This window comes from Pelodiscus sinensis, chromosome 10 (genome assembly GCF_049634645.1).
Source record: "Pelodiscus sinensis isolate JC-2024 chromosome 10, ASM4963464v1, whole genome shotgun sequence".
In the NCBI taxonomy this organism is placed as follows: Eukaryota; Metazoa; Chordata; order Testudines; family Trionychidae; genus Pelodiscus; species Pelodiscus sinensis.
The window spans coordinates 27598191-27619538 of NC_134720.1; the positions used below are offsets into that span (position 1 = coordinate 27598191).

At 40.7% G+C, this 21348-nt stretch overlaps 1 protein-coding gene across 11 annotated transcripts in view; it reads left to right on the forward strand.

Annotated features, from left to right (window-relative positions):
• MBNL1 (muscleblind like splicing regulator 1) overlaps nucleotides 1–21348 on the forward strand; it is a 205126-nt gene that overhangs the window by 25533 nt on the left and 158245 nt on the right. For 6 of the 11 annotated variants that reach the window (XM_014569964.3, XM_006115957.4, XM_006115951.4 and 3 more), the window contains exon 2: nucleotides 18745–19686. The exons of 2 other annotated variants lie outside the window; for them this stretch is intronic. In XM_014569964.3, the coding sequence (XP_014425450.1) occupies nucleotides 19513–19686 (174 nt within the window). In that variant the 5' untranslated portion in view covers nucleotides 18745–19512. 3 more of the 11 variants (XM_006115952.4, XM_075937742.1, XM_075937743.1) reach the window with 3 other exon arrangements.

Sequence of the window (21348 nt, forward strand, 5' to 3'; positions counted from 1 at the left end):
AATTCCTGAGGCCCTTACTCATGCAAGCTAACATTCACCTTGGTAGTTCTGTATGTGCATATTCTCTTATAGGTTTTGGGGGTGGGGAGAGTTGCTTGATTTTAAAAGGTGAGGAAAAATGTGAGTTATGTATTGCATTCATTATCTGAACAGGTAAGAATATTTGCTATAGAAAATGCTTTACTTAGAGGGTAACCCCCCCACTAACTTTCCTGGGAGTATAATTTGACCTAGACCAGGGGTGGGCAGTAATTTTTCAAACAGGGGCCATGTCACAAATTTTGGAAGTAATTGCGGGCTTCCCCGGAAGGGGTGGTGCCGTTAGGCAGAATGGGCGGAGCCTCACGCAGAAGTGACTGTTCCCTCTAGGTGTGGGTCACTCCTGGCGGGAGGAGGAGATTTTGCGTGCTCCCCCATCCCCAGGTCTCAATTGGTCTGGGGGCAGAGAAGCAGCAGGGCTTCCATGTGCCAGATCAAATGGCTTGGCGGGCTGGATGTAGCTCGTGGACCCTGTCTTGTCCACCCCTGACCTAAAGCCAGGTATTTATGGTCTAATGTACCATATTCTAAGGCCTAGTAAGTATTAATTCATATACTGCTTAACCTTAAACTTCCGAATAAACTTTAGTAGAACTGTACACATAATTAAAAATTAATCACATAATTAAGTGCCGTGCTGTCTTGGGGCTCAGAGTGCTCATCATCTTCAGATTCAGGCCCTAAAATTATTTGTGATAATTTCTGTCAGAAACAGATAAAAATACATAGACTAAGAAGATTTTGCGAACAGTCCATGAAGTATAAACAGGTCCATAAAACATAGGCTAAATGCAGATGATTGCTTCAGAACATAAAAGTTTTACAGTGTCTGATGTCAACTTGCATCACACTCCAAAATTAAACTTCAGGGTCTAGAATAATAAAGTAGCAATAATTCAGTCAAGAGATCCAATTATATGTGGTGACAAAAGGTTTACTTCAAACCCCTCTTAAATTAAGTTTTAACATAGGATTATTCAGTGAAATAGTAGCCTTTGAAAGGGATAGCAGTTTAGCTATAGTTTATGGTATTAAACAGAATAAATTTCATAGACTCAGTCGTGCAGATCACCAGACTCACAATCTAATTTTGTAGAGTTTAGCAAAATTGATGCTGTTTCTCAAGAGATATTACCGTATTTTCCGGCGTATAAGACGATTTTTTATGCTAAAAAACATCCCCCAAAAATCGGGGGTCGTCTTATACGCCGGGTATACAGGCAGTCCCCGACTTGCAGGTACGAATGGGGCTTTTCTCGCCCCGGAGGACACGGACTGTGGGACCTTGTGGTCCCGCCGCCCGTGTACTCCGGGGCGAGAAAAGCTGCTCCGCGTCTCCCTGGTCTGCAGACCAGGAAGACGCAGAGCAAAGCCACGGGGGGGCTCCGGCAGCGGGGCAGCCCAGGCGTGCCGCTGGCGTCCTCAGAGGCTTTGCTCCCGGTGTCCCTGGTCTGCTGGGGACCGTCTCCAGCAGACCAGGGACACCGGGAGCAAAGCCGGGGAGGCGGAGGGGCGCTGGGGCGCTGCCGGTTGGCCTCTGAAGGGGGTGTAGTCTTATACGGCGAGTATAAGATGAAAACCTATATTTTAACTAGAAAATTAGGGGGTCATCTTATGCGCCCAGTCGCCTTATACGCCGGAAAATATGGTATACTAAGTCATGAGATATAGCACTTCTTGCTAAGAGACAGAAGAGGTCGTCCTCCAAGTTCAGAGTCCACAAGGCTTTTATTTTAAATATCTGTATTGCATATTCTACTTATTTTCTCTCTCTCTCTCTCTCTCTCTCTCTCTCTCTCTCTCTCTCTCTCTCTCTCTCTCTCTCTCTGTGTGTGTGTGTGTGTGTGTGTGTGTGTGTGTGTGTGTGTGTGTGTGTGAGAGAGAGAGAGAGAGAGAGAGAGAGAGAGACACTTTGTAGAAACACCAGTAATACCTCCATAGTTAAGGATGCCCTGAGCTTTTCACTTAAACCAAGTGAAAAGTTTAACACCGTATGATTTATAACAATGCATCTTTGTATCCTTCTCAAAATTATATCACTGCTCTTTGAGAATAAAATGAATTTTCTGAAAAGAGATTATCTGTTAATTTGTTTAAAAATTAAAATTAAAGATTAGTCTTTAATGAAAGGTAGCACCTATTATCAGCACCTATTATCAGACTTTTAGTTTGTCCCTGATGATCTTTAAATGAAACAAAAGAATCTCTTCAAACTTCCGATACGATTAGAGTTCAAAATTTAAAACTTGTGTATAGGCTTCATTGAAGAATTAGTTGAGAACTACTGGTCATACTTTCCATTATTGGTTTTTAACTTAAACTTTATCGTTTAGCTCAGACTGAGGAATAAGGGTCTACCACAGAGGCTACATCTAGACTGCTTTCTTCTGCCGAAAGAAGATATGCAAATTTGGAGCTAATTTGAATATATTCTTCCAATCACGTTATTGGAAGAGGTTTTGTTGAAAAAGAGAGCAGCCTAGACATGGTTCTTTCAGAAAAACCCACCTTTATTGAAAGAACCCTTCTTCCTAAAAAAGTGAGGTATGCAGGGTTCTTTCGAAAAAGGGGTTTTTTTTTTAAAGAACCGTGTCTAAATTGCTTTCTTTTTGGACAAAACCTCTTCCAATAACGCGATCAGAAGAAGATATGCAAATTAGCTCAGGATTTGCATATCTTCTTTCAGCAGAAGAGAGCAGTCTAGACGTAGCCAGAGAATTTCACAAAGAACTGACCTTTTAAAACAGTGGTCTCTAACCTGTTTAAGCACAAGATCACTTTTTTAATTTATCAGTCCAGGATCTACCTCAGACCCAAATACCCTTGCCTTGTCCCTTCTCAAAGGCCCTATCCCCGCCCCACCCCTTCGCTGAGGCTCTACCCTCCTTACTCTGTGAAGATGGGGTACAGGAGAGAGGGACAGTGTAACATCAGCGCCTCTCTGCCTCTGTCTCCCCAACCCTGCACAACAAGCAGGAGACTCCCAAGGGGCAGTTCTGAGGCTCTGGGCGAGTGCAGCTGGGCGGTGCGGGGTGGGGCAGCTGAAGTGCTGACACTTGATAGCCTCCCAGCCAATCTAGTTAGGATCACCTGTCAGAGGCTCCAAGATCTATGAGTAGATCCTGATCTCTTGCTTGGTGACCACGGTTTTAAAACCAGCTATCTATCATCTTCTAGTAGGGCTAAGGCAATAGGCTATTTTTGGCAGAAATCCTGTTAATCTATTCCATTCTATGTCCATGTCCACTTATTCCCTTCTTTCTCTTGTTTCCTGACAGCTGTCGGGGATATCATCTTTGCTAAGGCCTTGTCTCCTCATTTTATGAGGAATAAGGGAAGCCAGTAGGAGCATATGCTTCCATTGGCCTCCCACTGTGAGGACATCAGATCAGCTTAACGTAAACCAATTCCAGCTGTGTATTCTACGTAGCTGGAGTTGCGTACCCTAAGCTGAGTGGCTGGGTCTAGTGTAGACCTGGCCTAAGGCACCTTAGCTTCATTTTAGTGGCAACTGTGACAAGCAGTGGTAATTTAGAAAGAGGGTACTTAACTGAAGTATCATACAGTCTCAGTCCCCATTAAGGACAATACTGTAGAACCTCAGAATTACAAACAACTCTGGAATGGAGGCTTTCTGTAACTCGGAACCATTGTGGTTGTTCTTTTAAAAGAAGTTTACAGCTGAACATTGACTTAATACAGCTTTGAAACTTTACTGTGCAGAAGGAAAGTGCTGCTTTTCCTTTATTTTTTAGTGTATTTATTTAATTGGATTTTTAAAAATCTCTGTCGCTTCCAAATGAGTGTGTAGTTGACTGATCTGTTTGTTACTCTGGTGTTCATAACTCTTAGATACTATTGTATGACAACGTTAGCAGTAGTGATGTGAGTTCATTTACTTTTGTAAACGTATAGCTGCTGAAATTTTCAATGGCTACATGTTTACATGCGGGGAGTGGGTGGGGGAGATTTAGGAGCCGGTGCTTGTGGGGCTTGCTCCCCGTGAGCAATGGACTCCTACCTGCTCCGCCTCCACCCTCCCCCGGCAGCTGATGCCTTCATATCAGAGGCAGCAGTGTGGGGAGGCAGGTGGCTCTGTGGGACCCAGTGCTTGCAGGAAGCCAGCTTTTAAGTTGGCTTCACATGAGCACTGGCTCCTATCTATTCCCCCTGCATGCTGCTGCCTCTGTGGGAGGCAGCAGCTGGGGAGGAGGAGAGGGAGGAAGAGGCAGGAAAGGTGGCTCTGTGGGAGCTTCCGTGCTCTAGGGAGCCAGCTTAAAAACTGGCTCCCCATGCACACTGGCTCCCGCCTTTCCCTCCCTGCTACCTCTGATATAGAGGCGGTGAGGGTGGGAGGGTCTGCATATAACTGGCTCCCTGTGGCTCCCATTCACTGGAAATGGCAAACCAAAGCCATTGGGATCCATGACGCTCTGTGACTGTGGAACCTTTAGATAAACAAAGTGGAGCGACCTGTTAGCAACTTTCCTAAATTGGGCCGGTGGACCACTTTGGCTATGTCTAGACTGCATTGCTTTTTCGGGATACTGGAGAAACAATGCCACGTCCAAGGAAAACGTCCGCTTTTTCAAAAAATTTTTCCAAAAAATGGATAAGCTCTTTCTCCATCCCTGTAAACCTAGTTCTATGAGGAATAAGGGATGTGAAAGAGCACTTTTTCGACAGTTGGTGCCATGTAGATGTGCCAAATTTTGAAAGAGCGTCGTTCGAAAGTAAATTGGAAAAAGATGCTATTTGTGTGTTGCAAATTGTGTTTCTTTTTCTGATTTAACAGTGCAGTATAGACCTAACCTGAGAGAATCCCAGCTATAAGGTAATACAGCAATGCTTGTTTCAGAATAAAACATACATATCTTTAAAAACCCAAATAAATTGCTTTAGAAAGAAAAGATGTTTTCTTTATTAATTGGGTCTAGATGCATCACAGTCTCATAACGCCTTTAAATTCCATTTTTCCCAGGGGTATCATAGAGTGCTATTCAGGCTTCAGAAGCTCAGTGAACCAGGCAGATTTGTCAGGTTTTCCAAGTAGATTGCCAAGCTTGAGGCAACAGTAATTAGGCCTGGGTTCACATTAAAAATATATTCTCCCATTCCAACGTTTTGTTTAATATTCAGCTTACAAATTTAGATATAACAGCCACTGTACTTTAAGTTCTATTCAGAAAGTTCACACCGCTCATCTTCATTGATGAGTTCCTGGGCATTTGACTGATGATATGCATTTATAGTTTGAAACTTACACTGGCTATTTCAGGAAAGGTACCACTTTACCCATGCCATTCAGTTTCCAGGGAACAAAAGTCCAAACACAGTGATAAACACAGAACGATTTACATATGACTGTGGGTAAATAATAGTGCTTTGCTTAGGGATTTATGAAGTTGCAAGGAAATACATTTTTCAAGTATTTGGAAGCCTACACAGAATTCTTGGTTTTATATAGTTAGCTTTAAAAAAATCTTTTTTTATACATCACCTTGTAGGGAAAATCCTGCAACTCTTAGGACTTACTCAAGCCAAACTAAGACTGAGTTCAGGATTTCATTCATAGTGCTCTGAAAAATGAATGGCAGTGAATCAGAGATAGTAATAACATAGTACCTCCTATAGGTAAGAAACCTCCCTTCCCCTCAAACCCCCCAAACCCTGACGAGAGATATGACCTTATTTCTAAATGCTTGTTTCTTTTAAAATAGTGAAGGCAAAAATGAAAGAATCTGACCCTTTTGGTGCTTTTGTTTTGTAAATGCTATGACACTGGCAGAATCAGTGTTTAATACAGGGTATGTGCGATTCTTTTGCTTTATTTTTACTTTCTTTGTTTTTGTTTTTTTGCTGTTTAATATTCTCTCTCTGATTCAGGGAAGATGTATGAAAACTTGCTTTGCTTTTGTTCAATCTGTTCAGATAGTACTTAAGAATACTCTGTTTTCCTGGGTAATGTTTAAGATTGCATAAAATTCCATTTTTCAAATAGCAGTTTTTTATAGCTTAGAGAGCAAAGTTTGACTGTTTGGATTTATATTGAATAAATTTCCTGTTAAGTTTCTCCAGTCTCCATAGCTATGGAGGTATCTTTTTAATTGAGAATTCCAACAGGATATAAAATCTAATTTCAATTTCCCATACGGAAAACACTTTGGAAAATTTTGATAAATATACCAGGATAAGAAATGCAGGAAATACTTTGGACTTAGTGCAGATTACCTCCAAGGTGCAATGTGACCTTTATAAAACGGGGTGAAATATTAGGAACACTAATTGAGAATACTTGAGAGTTTGCTGTTGTTTAGTTGTGAGCCATTTGATGTTTGCTTGTCTGAGAACCAGTGGTGGTACTTGAACATGGCTGTAAAGAACTTGGATCCTACAGCACGTCAATATGTTCCACAGAGAATTGTCTACTGAACAGTAATGTGGGTTACACCAATTTGCAATGGCTTCCTGGAAGAAAATAAGTTAGATGTGTTATACACGTAAGATGCCATTTCCCACCATCTGTGCAAAATTAAGCAGGACATAAATCCTGCCTCAAGAGGTCCTGATCCAGAGCATTTAAATGTAAGCTGAACTTTAAGCATATGAGTATTCCCTTTCAGTGAGCTAACAGCCCTGACTTTTAAAGGTATTTAGCTGGTGCTGTTGCAGTGTCTAACTGATTTATTTTTAAAACTCTTATTCTTAAAGGGACTTGGGCACCACAGTAACCTAAATCGCATTGACTGGCAATGTGATTTAGGCACCATTGCAAGGCTGAATGCAGCAATGCCAAAATCTGGTCCTACGTGCTTTTGTGAATTAGCATCTTAAAATGCTGTCTTTTCAATTATTTTAATTAGTCTAGCCAGGAACTAGATTGTAAATGGCATAGAACATTAACCATATTAATATAAGTTCTAATAAATGAATAATACTTTAACAGTGTTTGTGTAATGTAATCTTTACTTTGTATACATTCCTTTCAAATTCTTTAAATATATTTGATTCCTATGCACGATCAAACTGAGTCAGACCAAAGGTCCATCTGGCCTAGTATCCTGTCTTCCGACAGCGGCCGATGTCAGATGCCCCAGCATTGTTGAGATCTTGTTCACTGTCGTCATAATTAAATGTAGTGTAGTCAGCTTCACAACACTGATAAAGAGACCTAATCAGGTACTGTGTGGCTAATTACTGAACAGACTTCACAATGCTCTGCCAATATGCCTCAGTCATAGCCTGATAGACCACTTGTGGGATAGAGAAGGTAATTCGGTCCCAGGTAGGGATGTTAGCAAATGTTTATTTTTGTAAACATGTAACCGCTGAATTTTTCAGTAGGTACACATTTACATGCAAGGAGGCAGGCAGGAGCTGGTGTTTGCAGGGAGCTGGATTTTAAGCCCAGCCCTCTCTGTGAGCAGTGGCTCCCACCTGACCTTCTTTCCTCCTGCTATCTCTGATTGAGAGGCAGCATCAGGGGAGGTGAAGGGACCCCATGGGAGCTGGTCCATGCAGGGAGACAGCTTGAAAGTAGGGTTTCCAGATGGTTTCAACAAAAATACTGAACTCCCCCTCACTCCCTCCCCCCCAAAAAAAACACCTGGGAAAAAATTCTGTGGAGGGGGGAAAAAAAGGGGGCGGGGAGACCAAAGTTGTTGAGGAAAAAAAAGGACCCCAAGAGTTAAGCTAAATAAATAAATAAATAAAATAAAACAGCATTTAAACAGAATGGCCCCTTTAATTGTGTGCTGAGTCAGAATAAGAATAGGAAGAGAAGAGGTTGAGCACTAAGACCAAGGGAAGGCATTGCTTCCCCTTGCTCAGGTCTTTAGGTTTTTTGCCATTGGCCATCTTGTTTTCCTGGTCGAGCCAGAAGGGAGCTTCCCTGCGGAATGAGATAAACAGGCGGTCTGGGGCCGAGGGAGCTTCCCTGCGGAATGAGATAAACAGGCGGTCTGGGGCCGGGAGTTGGGCCAAGTTGAGTGTGTCCTAGGGTTGCCAGGTGTCCGGTATTTTCGCCTCCTGGCAGGGAAAAAAACAGAAAATTACGGACATTTTAGGTGTCCGGTGTTTTTTGATTTTTTTTTTTTTTTTTTTACCGGAAAGGAGGCGAAAATACTGGACTGTCCAGGTCAATACCGGACACCTGGCAACCCTGCTTGAAAGCCAGCTTCTACCTGTGCCATTTCCCACCTCTGCCCGCCCCCCCAATCCTCCTCAGAGGCAGCAGCGCAGGGGGCATGTGGCTACACTGGATCTGGCACCCATGGGGCACCATCTCTTGCCTTCTCCCTCTCTTGCTGCCTCTGATGGGCGGGGAGGGTCTGTAGCTGATAGGATTAACTGATGAGCCCAGGCTCTGAGAGGCAGCAGCACAGAGGGGGGGCAAGCAGCATAGCAGAAATGATACTGGTCTAGCACCGGGGAATGCAAGTAGTTGACTAATCGACTACTCTTTTACATCCCTAGTAATGTTCGCTAATTCTCTATACCCATTAATTACATTTTGATATCTTAGTCATTTGTTTTTACATAATGGTGCCCGTATGTTCTTACCTATTACAAAATTGGTCTTAAAAATTAACCTGATTGGAAGTCTGTATTATTAAAATAGGGGTGAGCAATAAAACAGAGGCAGTTTGCTATCATTAGCCCCGGTAGGCCTCCATCACTATATTTTCTTGCACGGCTGCAGGTACCGGTGATCGCAGCTCCCATTGGCCTTGGATTGCTGTTCCCTGCCAATGGGTGTGGCAGGAAGCAGTGTGGCCTGGAACCTTGCATTTCATAGCTCCCATTGGCCCAGAATTGTGATCCGCAGCCAACAGGAACTGTGATTGCTGGTACCTGCAGCCGTGTAGGTAAATATAGTGGTGGGGGGCCTGTCAAGAGCTAACCCTGGCAAGTATTTGTCCATCCCTGCATTAAAATGATATACCTAATGGACTTCAGTAGACATTTTAACTATCCAATCTTTAGATACTTATTGATTCTCTCTAGCTCTCTGTCTCCCGCCCCCCCTTCCTATTTTTCTCTCCCCCCTCCACTTCCTCTCTCCTATTTATTTTGGTGTGCACATCCTAAACTCATAACTCCGATCATCTGAAGAAGTGGGCTGTGCCCACGAAAGCTCATGATACCATCTACATATTTTGTTAGTCTATAAAGTGCTACCAGACCATGTATTGTTTTTTTTCTGCATGCATAAGTTCGCAGAGTCAGAGATTAGATGTATACAGAAATCACTGCCCCATTAAATGCAAACTACAAAAAAGGGGGAAAGTGGCATTTTTCTTCTGCATAGGGAAGTTTCAAGATTGTAGTAAGTCAGTGTTCAGTTGTAAACTTCTGAAAGAGAAACCATAATGTTTTGTTCAGAGGTATGAACGTTTCAGTTATAAACAATCTCTAATCCCAGTGTTTGTAAGTTCTACTGTCCAGTATCTATCAAAATACCAATTTATGTCCTGTACCAACTTTATGGAAAAAAAGCTTTGTGACTGCATTTCTCGTGTGTTCTCTAGCCAAAGGAGGATCTGTTGGTATGAATCAAAGCTGGGGAACCACTGACCCAGGAGCTGAATGCGGCCCCTGGCTTGCCTGAATCCAGCCCCCCAAGGCTCGAGGCTCCCCTCAGCACTGGGAATCCTGTGCTGGCACACCATCCCATCCCCTCCCTTTGCCTTACTGTGGGGCTAAAGCACACCAAATCTATTAGGCTGGGCCCTCCTAGGCTCTGATGTGTGAGGAGAATGTGGGAAATATCTTTTTCCTTCTTAGTCAGCAGCCTCATCAGTAAGGATTTGTTCTTTTTTTTGCTTCTCACTTTTGTGCAGCCCCCAACTGATTTTTCTGTGGGTGAGATGCCCCTGGCCCAAAAAAAGTTCCCCACCCTTGGTATAAATGCATAGTTGATTAGAAGAGATAGTTTTGATATCCTAGAGGAGAATTTGAAAAGTCTTCCAATTTTGTATTGTAATGATGTACCCTAAATCATTGTGCTTAAGGAGGATGTTAGAGTGTAAATTTGAGGCTAATCAAATAAAATTCTTTTGATATGTGAGAGTTTAAATAGTGAATGGATTTTCAATTCTTGAAAAGTCATCTACCTTTTTTTGTTACTGCACATTGCTTAAACAGAGTGTCCTAAAACTTCTTTTGTTTTATGTTAATCTCCTTGTGGACAAAAAGTATTCAATTATTTTTAATAGGATTGGGTAAGTAATTTCAGTCTGACAAATGAAGACTGATTTTTGGTAATGTCGCTGAGCTAATTACCCTTGTTTAGGGAACTATTTAAAAAAATTAAGAAAGTTCCGAAACATAAACTTTAGTTGAAGTTCTGAGAATAATTACTAGCATGCAGTAGTAATTAAAAACAGAATCACAAATACCATCAGTGAACTTGTTTTGTAAGTATCACCTGTAGCATGGTTTAAATGCCACTATACATAGATGATACAAAATTCTAAACGATTAACAAAATCAAGTGGATTTATATGTATAGGGATTGAAGAGATATGTTTTGTTGCTGGTATGCATCTTTTAAATATTAAGTGAAGTAAAATGGCAAGTTTGTGTTTGATATGTAAGTAAAATCAATAGAAAAACAGATTTTAATGTATTACACTCTAGCATGCCATTACGTGTCCATATATCTTACAAGTTGGAAGTATCTAATACATGTTAATATAAATATACTCCTCTGGTTGTGGTGTTAATATTTTTATTTTGCATTTCATCAGTGCAAACAACAGAGCATCAATCTACTATATATTTGAGAAAGTTTGTTGGTCTGTCTGTCTGCTTGTTCAAGAACTTCTCCTAAATGATAAGAGCTAGGAGGACCACCAGATTCTATATACAGCATCCTATCATCATTCCTTAAAAGCAACGTAAGGGTTTGGTTGTGTCAGGAAAAAGGGATTGCCTCTCATAAAATTATACAGAGAAGAGGCGGAATTACCAGGCAGGTAGAAGGGGCTGGCTGGGGGCATGCCTCAGGCTTCATTCATGTGGAGTTGAATGAGGGAGCGAGGGGAAAGTGCACAGTTTGCTGCATTCTTCGCTCTGGCTGGAGTGTGCAGGGGGCAGAGGAACCTGGATCTGCCCCAGCTGAGGGACATGCACTTTTCCCCCAGCTATACCCACTGGAGCTACAGCGATCATGAAGAAGGGCTTCTCACCTGGCTCTAAGTTTCTGCAGTTAGAGAGGACTGGGGTAGTCCTAGGGATGTTAAATTTAGATTAATTAACTAATTGAATAGTTGATGGAATTTCCATCTACTATTTGATTAGTCGAAAAGGGCACCTCTGCCTACTGGGCTCTTGCTACAGTTCAAAAGTGGAAGCTCAGCAGGGAGTGTGGGACCAGTGGGGGACTGGCTGTGCGTTCCCTGTGGCGCCTGAGCCTTTGAAATATACATTTCAAAAGGAAGCCCTGCAGAGAACGTGAGGCCGTGGGGGGAGTCCCTGCTTGGGCTCTTGTACATTTCAAAAAAGAGAATCGAGCAGAACTGGCATGAGCAGACACCGCTTCAGTCCCTGCTTGTGCCGTTTCCCGCTGTCACTCTACCTCCCTGCCCTCTCCCCCCGCGCTGATGGTGCTGGGGGGAGCCAGCTTTTAAGCTCTGATAGAGGCAGCAAGGCTGGGAAATGACTAGTCACATCACTAGTTGACTATCCAATAAGCTTACCGTTACTCCTCGTTTCACTGACATAAAATAGGAGTCACGAGGAGTAACGGTAGTTCGGAATAGGAAGCCTAGTCCGAACTACCTAGTCCGTGCTGTGTGTAGCCACGCGGCACGGAGTCCGCACTAGCGGACATTTAAATATGGCGGTGCCCGCCGAGATGCAAATGAAGCCCGGGAAATTCAAATCCCGGGCTTCATTTGCAACTCCGGTTGCCTGCATTACCACCCTAGTTCGAACTAGGGTGGTAGTGTAGACATACCCACAGTGTCTTAACTAACTTCTTTTCCATGTTTGACCCAGGTCCGCTACTACATAAGCACAGAACAAAAGCAATCCTATTCAGCCTGTGTCTTTCTTTGCATGTGATACTTTTTAGACTGTTGAGAAACAGAAATTGAAAGCCCAGAACTTTTAAGAAGCAAGAGCTAGTAGTTAGGTTTTATCTAATTTCAAACCTAAACATGTCTGTTGGTCAGTTTTTATCCATTTGTTCCTTAGCCCTGGGGGAATCTTGCAATTGTTGCATTTGAAACTATAGTACAACTACAGAATTCCCCATAGGACTGCTTCTTGTGTCAACATTGGCGCATTATTTTAATAACTCCTCTCTCCCTGGTATTTATCCTGGTGTATTTATAGAGCAATCCTATCTCCCCTTTGCCTTTGTTTGATTAGTCTAAACAAGCCAAGTTCTTTGAGTCTCCTCTCATAAGGTAGGTTTACCATTCCTTTGATCATTCTAGTAGCTCTTCTTTGTATCGGTTCCAGTTTGAATTCATCTTGCTTAAACACAGTGAAACAAGAATTGCACACACTTATGTAAGATGAGGTCTCACCAGTGCCTTGTATAATGGGAATATCACTTCCCAGACTCTACTGAAAGTATCTTGCCTGATATATCCTAGGATTATAGTAACTTCAAAGGGCACTAGATCAGATTTGTGTGCAGTACAAAATTTATTTTAAATAAAATTGTTTGTAATATATTCATTAGTTGAATTGTATATTTACAATTCAAATTCACTAATGTATAAGAACCTGATTCTACAATCCTATTCTCTTTGTCAGCCCATTGTTTTGTGAATGATAGGGACTGGAAGCAATGTACTTGAAATTATGGGCAGTGGGTGAAACCTCAGACTGTGGAGGTTATGCCTGCCTATTGGATGCAAGGCGCCCTCCTCTTCCAGGCTCTTTGGAGCTCAGCTCCACTGTGTTTGCTGGCTCCAGCCCAGGCCCACCCCATGGTTGCTGGCACCTGCCTCAGGTTAGCAGTCCCATTGGTGGACAGGCAGCATGGTTGGAGAGGTCCTGGCCCCAGCATTGGGCAGGTGGTGTGGCTAGAGTGGCCCCTCCCAGCAGTGGGCAGGTAGCATGGCTGGAGCAGCCCTGGTGCCAGGAGGATGGGCAGCATAGCGCAGTGCAAGAGTCTCATGCATTCCCCAGCTTGGCTGCCCCAGGCTCTGGAACAAGAACAGGAGCAAGAAGGGCCTGTAGATGTAACATGGGCAAAGACACATCAAGCAGTTTGGGAAAGCACTCATGCTTGAAATCATAGTGCACCTGAAAAAATTAGAATTCAGAGCTGGCAAACCAAGTTCTGTTCTCAATAACGACTTTCTGTATAAAGCCAAAATGAGAAATGTGACTTAATTTTTCTAGGACCTGATGCCATGTTGGTCTAGTGAGAATTAAAACTTCTCCAAATCTAGAACAATCAATGTCTAAGAAGTTGTGATAGTTGTTTGGCTTTCATTTGACTCTCAATGTTGTGAGTATGCCTAGTTCTTTGAGTTGAATGTTTCTCAGATTCAGGTAAAACAAGAAAAGAAGTAATGTAGTACTTTAAAGACTAACAAGATGATTTATTAGGTGATGAGCTTTTGTAGGGCAGACCCACTTCTTCAGATCATATTCTGAAAGTGAATTGACATGACCAGGTCTTGACAAACTGTGGCGAGAGCTACTCGCCAGCCCCGCACCGCACATGCGCCAGACCAGCTCTGCGCAGCTGGTGAATGGGGCGCACGGAGCGACTGGCTAAAATCTACTCACCATGGGCGAGTAGAAACAGCGGTTTGTCGAGCCCCGGGCATGACAATTATATTACAGAGGGGTACAATGAAGAAGTAAACAAATTACACAGTAACAAATAAGCTACATAGAACAGAAGGTGAGGGTGAGGGGACAAGGAATAGATAAGGAAGGAGGAAATTACTTATTGTAAGAGTCAATTAAGTGGCTAATCTGGAGTTACTACGAACATCAAAAAGTAGGGAGACTGTCTTTGTACAGTGTAAGGTAATTATCATCTAACTTAAGGCCCATTCGCAACTGTCGAATTTTAGCATAAATCAAAGTTCTGAAGTCTCCCTCTGTAATCTGGTGTTAAAGTCTCTTTGTAGTAAGACGCATGTTGTCAGGTCTTTAATGGAATGGTCAGTTTGATTAAAATGTTGGCTGTCAGCTTTCTTTCTGTAGAGATGTCTGATTTGTGAGCATTGATTCTCTGGCAAAGTGACTGACCAGTTTGTCCAATATACATGGCAGAGGGACATTGCTGACACATGATGGCATATATCACATTGTTGGACTATATATAATCCTTGATCGTATAACTGACATGGTTAGGTCCAGTGATGGTGTCTCCAGAGTAAATATGTGGAAAAGCAGATTTAGAAAGAGTATACAGAGTAACTTCAAGTTCTGTTAAGGAGCACACTGAAGATGCATGCTGTTTGCACTATTGGCTATGAAATGTATGGCCAATTTAATAATTAGTCTAATTTTTTATTTGTTTTCACTTGTGACACTGCTACAATTACAGGTCTTACTTGATCCATGATGTCATTATTGCAGTCCTTTCATATTTATTGTTTAGATATCTTATTGGTAATTTTTGTATTAGTCAGAGATATTTGGAAAATGCTATAATCTGATTAGTTTTTTATATTTCTTGATTTAAATTAGGCCCAATTTGGCCACTGCAGGCAGTAAGTGAGATTATGTTAACAATTAGTATGTTAATTTTATTCCATTTCCCTTTCTTATTAGAATCATTGTCACGAAGATAGATTCGTGTTGCATAATTCTGTTCTTGTGGATAATTCTCATGACAATAAGATTAGTTTTTCTTGCTTCTTTGAGCCCAAAATTATGTACCTCTCTTTCTAACCTTTTTTTAAATGTTGTGCATTTTGATTGTCTGGCATGTACATCTGTTTCTATAAGGTTTCTGTGACTTCACATTGAGAAAGGAATGCCCACCTGCTCCAATTACAGGAAGAGTCAAAACAATGGCTCCCCATAGAGTATTTTTCTGTATAAATTAGGCATTCTTTTTCAGATACCTTATTCTTTAGACAAATTATAATGAGAATAGAAAAATGGCATATTGTTAATTCAGTTGTATAACACTTGTTTATAAAAATCATGGGACATGATTGAAAATGAACATATTCAATTACAATCTGGAAATCATAATCATGTGGTCCTCTTCTGTGTTACTTTCTCAAGCATTTTCAGATAACATTTGTTCTTTGTTTTTGCTTTGCAGATTATTTTTAAGGCTGACTCTGAGGGCTATATTTTTTTAAAAAAATACTAATTCTACCCAAAATAATTTGTGGCTCAGATGAGTAATGGTACAAGTCAAATGTGCAGTTATATCAATAATATTTGGCATTTGTGTAACATTTTCACTCAGAAGATTTACAAACATTAATGAGATGAGACAACTCCTCTGTGAGATGAGAAAGTATTTTTACTTTCATTTTACAGATGGTAAGCTGAAGAACATCAGTGGGAATTTTACCATTGACTTCAATTGGTCCAGGATTTCATGAGTACAGGGGACTGGATTTCATGATCTTTCAAGGTTTCTTCCAGTTCTATGATTCATCTAGAGAGTTTAGTGGTTTCCCCAAGGTTATACAAAAAGTTCATTACACAGCTAGTAATAAAACATGTATCTCCCAACCTCTAGCCAATATCCAGTGATTTGTAGGGCTCTACTCCAAGAGACACTGTGGCCAACGGAGAGAGTCATGGTCCCATCACTTCCAGGAGCCAGCATCCTGCACTGGCAGCTCGTCCCCGCAGAATGGCTGAACTTCCACCAGCCACCGCATCTCCTTTCCAGGCATACAGTTTTATCCACAGGTGATACAGAGACAGTGATGAAATATCATCCATAAAATATTATGCTCTTCCATAGAAGACTGTCATAACATGATGAAACACTGGTAAATCAGTTGTTAGCAATAGATTTTCAATTGGATAAGGCAATACCATGTCAGTTTTAGTAGGACCAAATTCATCTAATATAAAATGGTGGTAAACAAATTGGGAACACCCTCAGCATGGCCCCATTTTTTGCACCCTCAAGATCTGAGTGAAAATAATTGCAGGCATAAAAATTGCATCCAGAGTTATTTGCCCCTGAATTTTAATTCAGTTGGCCATCTGCATATTTAACTCTTCCCACAGAAGAGTTGGAAGATGGATTTGGTCTACATCACATAGCAAGCCTGCAGTGTAGATGTGTTCTAAATGAAAATTGTGTCTGTGGATAATTGTGCCCAAAATATTTTGCCTATTTCTGGTTGCTTATTTATATAGGAGGCTTTGCTTAGAATGTGCTGAAAATAGCCCCTATTTATAATTGATTTTATGGGTTATATCTTCTAGTCACCAGTTTTATTCCCCTTCTGTTTTGGTATGCTCAAAACAAAACAAACTACTCCACCACCCACCCATTGTGTTCCTTATTTTGTTGCAGCCATTCTAAATTGACAAACATTGTTTCCAGAACTTTGTTTCTGCCGATGTTGTCACTGATGTTAGTGTGGAAAGAGAAAATAAACCGAAGTCTGCTGCTTATGGGGTGTAGTACTTGAAGCATAGGCATATGCAGTTCCTTCACCTAAAAGAGATTAGACAAGTGCAGGATATGTTAGGGCTCATGCTGAAAAAAGAAGATAACTTAGTATTGAGTTATTTGGAGGACATTCTTTTGTTCTATGTCCTGTTAAGTCATCTGAGATCAACTGGGCTGATCTTGTTCACTGTGCCAAGACTCAGTTTGAATAGGACTGGAGGGAGATCCCCGTCAGGAACTCGCTGCCTGAGCATGTCATTTGAAGGTTCTCTGAAAATGTTTTCAGGACTTGTCTTGGATTTTTGCGTTAGTTTTTTCATGGTCATTTTAACTGCCTCTCTTTCGGTGTCTTGATTTGAGAAGGGGTGAAGGTTTAGTTTATTAATTGAATTATTTTTATGTTCAGTATCCTGATGTCTTTCTCAGAGACTGGCTCTTTATAATTATTTGAATGCACAAAATACCATCTGCCCTATTGAATATGCTGCCAAAGAGCAACTTCTCATGTCCGTTTCTGAAAGTTTAAAAGCTTAGCTTTCTAATGCAAAACTAGTTTAGCATGGACATAAGGTTAAATGGACAAACTGAATTTTTCCTCTCTTTTTGCTGACCTGCAGAATATAAACAAACTGCTGAGTTACCATATTAGCATATGAAAGCTTGCAGTTGGATAAGTACAGTAACATTATGTTGTAACGTCTTTCAGTGTTCAGTTTTTTATTAATGTTATGGCAGCTCATAAAGCAAACTCACACAATAACAAATGCAGTTTTATGTCACTGGAAGCTTTGCTGTCTGTTAAAGCAGTAAGATGCTTTCTGGAAATGACTATAGGTCTTTTTTTTTTCCCCAGTAGAACTCAGAGGTCATTTGAAAAAATAAGCATTTCATAGCTTACAATACGAGTTTTTATCTTGAAGCAATATGAAATCCTGGGAAATATATATATTCCATTTAAAGGATGAAAATAGGAAATTAAGTTTTGAATTTTAATGTGTTTGGTGCTGCAGTTGTCTTCTTTTTATTAATAATAATAAGAACGTCACCACATTTGGCCAAAGAATATCATTTCTTTTATAAGGATAAGTTAAGCTGGTGCCGTAAAGATACCATTTTAATATAAGTTTCTCAGCAGTGCAGTTAGAGGTTAAGACCAGCAGGCATAAGCTCATGCAGAATGAGTGTCATTCTGAAGTGCATCATGCTGCTTAAATCAAATTCCATGATTAATATTTAATGTTACTGTGATGGAATCACTTTCTCCCCTGAGGTTAACTTACGTTTTGCCAGACATCCTGACAACACTGCAATTCTTATGTTCCCTCTACGACCTGGACTTTTTCCTTGAGAAAGGTCAGAATAAAGGGTGCTTTTGTTCATATCTAGCCTGCCGGTGATATATTGACAAAGTGTCTGCTGGCTGAATGGAATAGTTTTACTGTATTAACGAGTGCTGATTTCTGAGGAGAGGCAGGACTTATGGTTTAGGAGGAAGTGAATTGGTTAGGTCAGGAGAATGTACCATTTATGAACTCTCCCTTTCTTTTTATATTCACGTGTTGGATACAGTAGACAGTATGCTGGCTGTGCTCAAGGCAGCGCTGGAGAGAAAGCAGCTTGAAAGTGATCTGCAGTTTTAAAGCTTGCTTTTTTTCGGCAGGGTGCTTGTGCTTGTGTTGGAAGCTGTTTTAAAACTAACATGGTTTAATCCACTAACTGCATGTTGGGTAAATTCAAAACCCACATGCTCGTCCTCTTGCAGTGGAATAAGTCACATCTGATGGACATTTTCTGTGCTTATAGCATAGTAATGAACGTCTGACAGGCGCGACCTTTCATAAGACAGCCCACACTATTGGCTTTCTGCCCAGAATATTGCTGCAACACTATCTGTGATTGGTTATCTCTCTATCATGCATTGCTTCACAAGGGAAAACGGCCCCTTTTTTAATAAATCTACGATGGCTGGCTGCAATATGCTACACTGTAAGTATTTTGTGTGAAAGAAGCAGGCAGACTATAATTCTGCACAGTAGTCTAGGAGCACATGGCAAGGCTGTAATGCTGTGGGACCTCAGTGGAATGCTGCTTGGTAAATTTTAACGTATTTGTTTTTTCTACAGGTTGGTACTAAGAAGTGCCTTTCCTGACGTCTCTGCTGCTTGGAACCGCTTCTAGAGCAGTCTCTGCTTTTTGCCTTGCTTGCTGCCAGCTAGACTGCGACGACAGCACATCCACCCTCCACCTCTAGCCCAGACACCCCCATTTCTACTTATAATCAAGAGAAAAGCTCTAAGTATCAGGCATTGCCCTAGGCTGCTTTAGTATAAAAATAAGTTGGCTGAAAAAGTAAGATATCTTCTGCCAGGAAATCAAGGAGAGGAAAAAAAATTCTCGATTGTTGCTCTAAACTGCTGCATCTGTCTATGCCAAACTAATCAATACCGATTGCACCACAAAACTCGGTTGCAAATTCAGCTGTGTTGGAGATTACCTTTCAGATAACTGTACTGAAAGCAGCTTGGAAATTCTGTGTCAAAGGGTCTGCCACGTTTTCATGCTTGCATTTTGGGCTCCAAATTGGCACTCAGAATGGGTTATTGAGAGCACAAGGCTAGTTTCAAGCCACACTTTTTAACATTCATCTTACTTATGAACCTAGCATTTCTTTAAGTACAAAACCTGTTTCAATTAGCATTTTCATGCTGTGAATTTCTAGTTGGAAACCTTTTCTTTGATATTGTGACAACACAATTTTACATGTACTTTTAAAGTAGAGAGTGGGGGGGAAAGTATTTTGGAGGTGACATTTTCATCATTTCCAGTCTATCAGTTTGGCTGTTTGTTTGTTTGTTTCACTGAAAATTTAAACTACCTGTAAAAATCTAAACATGGCTGTTAGTGTCACACCGATTCGGGACACAAAATGGCTAACACTGGAAGTGTGTAGAGAGTTCCAAAGAGGGACTTGCTCACGGCCAGACACGGAATGTAAATTTGCACATCCATCGAAAAGCTGCCAAGTTGAAAATGGACGAGTAATCGCCTGCTTTGATTCATTGAAAGTGAGTAAATATTATATTCTTTTCAAGGATAAATAGTTAATGGATGAAACAATTATAATCGGCAGAATCATAGAGTCTGGGAGATATGGATTGCTGTCTGTGCTAGTGTGGAGATTTATGGCTTTTTTTTATTGCTGATTTGTTCGTTTTGTTTTTCTCCCGGGATGGGAAAAAGAATAAGGGAAAAATAATTATAACAGAGTTCGGGATCTCTGGAATTGGTGTGGTTACAGTTAGTATTTCCTTAACCCTGAATTGTTGTTGGTCTGCAGCTAGTGTAAAAAGTGGTGAATATTTTGTTTAGAAATAGTAAAGTGATCATAAAGATTCTAATAAATAAATAAATTAAATAAATCAGCCTGGAAATGCAAACCATGTGTTCTAAATGATGATTTGTTGCTGTCTTGTAACTGCATGTGGATTGTTGTTGGCTCTGGATAGTAGCTGTATATTTGAGATGAGTATTTTCCTTCATAAATTAGCCTGGCTACTTCTGAAAACATCTTTCTCACCCATCTTTTGGACTGCCATGGTTTTTTCCTTTTTGCTTACAAATATTTAAGGAAAGTAGTGATGCATTTCTTGAAAAAATGTAACTGAAAGCCAGGTATCTGCAGTCATGCCAGGACAACTAAAACAGAGAAGCTGCAGGCTTACTGCCACTTTTAAAACATATATGCTAGGTAAGCTGTGTAAAGTGTAGGACAGGTATTTTCAACTGTCTATAGTGTTTCAGGGGTCAGTTGCGAAACACACAGATTTCCAGCTCCTTCTCTTCATTCTTTATTAATTAAATAGTCTCAGACTTTAAATAGCTAACCCACAAACTGTAATTTAATACAGCACAAAGTCATAAATCATAAAGCCTGACAGAAGAGTCTCTCTTTGTTTTCTCTAGAATATAATATAGCTGCTCTTGGGGCCAAATCCCAGGAAGTGGCGCAAAACATGAGTAAACGGGCTTTGCTGGAGGGAACGTTCTGTCTTAGGTAGCTACTGTAGGCCGATTTATAGTCAGATTAGGATCACAACTGCAGCAGGGCAGGAAATGTTTTTTCCTATCCCACCAAAATTATGAGATTTCAAAATGTTTTCCAGTTCCAAAATGGAACAAAAAATTAAAATGTTTGTTAACCAAGAATTTAAAAATGTGTGGTTCAGATCAATCAAGCATTTCACATAAATAAATTTGAAACCTTTTGTTTTGACTCTGGCTCTTTTTAATGTAAAAACTTTTGTTTCTTTTTCCTATCGCTTAAATTTTGCAGTTAAAAAGTAATTTTGATCTGGTAAACAGAATGTTACCATTTCTAAAATTTCAAAACAAATTATTTTGAAAATTTCTACACTTTTTTCCACAATGTTTTCAAGTTGAGAAATTTATCAGAATAGATCCTTGCCCACAAAAAGTTTTGCTGTTGACAAATCAGTATTTCCCTATGAAAAATATTTCATCAAAAAATTATCAACCAATTCTAGTCACAGCTTTGGGGCATTTGTATAGGAGTGGATACATATGATAGTTTTTTGTTTTTGTTTTTTTGGTGGTAGGCTTGATCTAGTGCATAAGCACTGTGTATAGACTTAATCCCTGCCACAATCGTGAACCTGCTCCATTTTCTGCACTTGTAGAGTTGTGAAGGTTTATTATTATTATTTTGT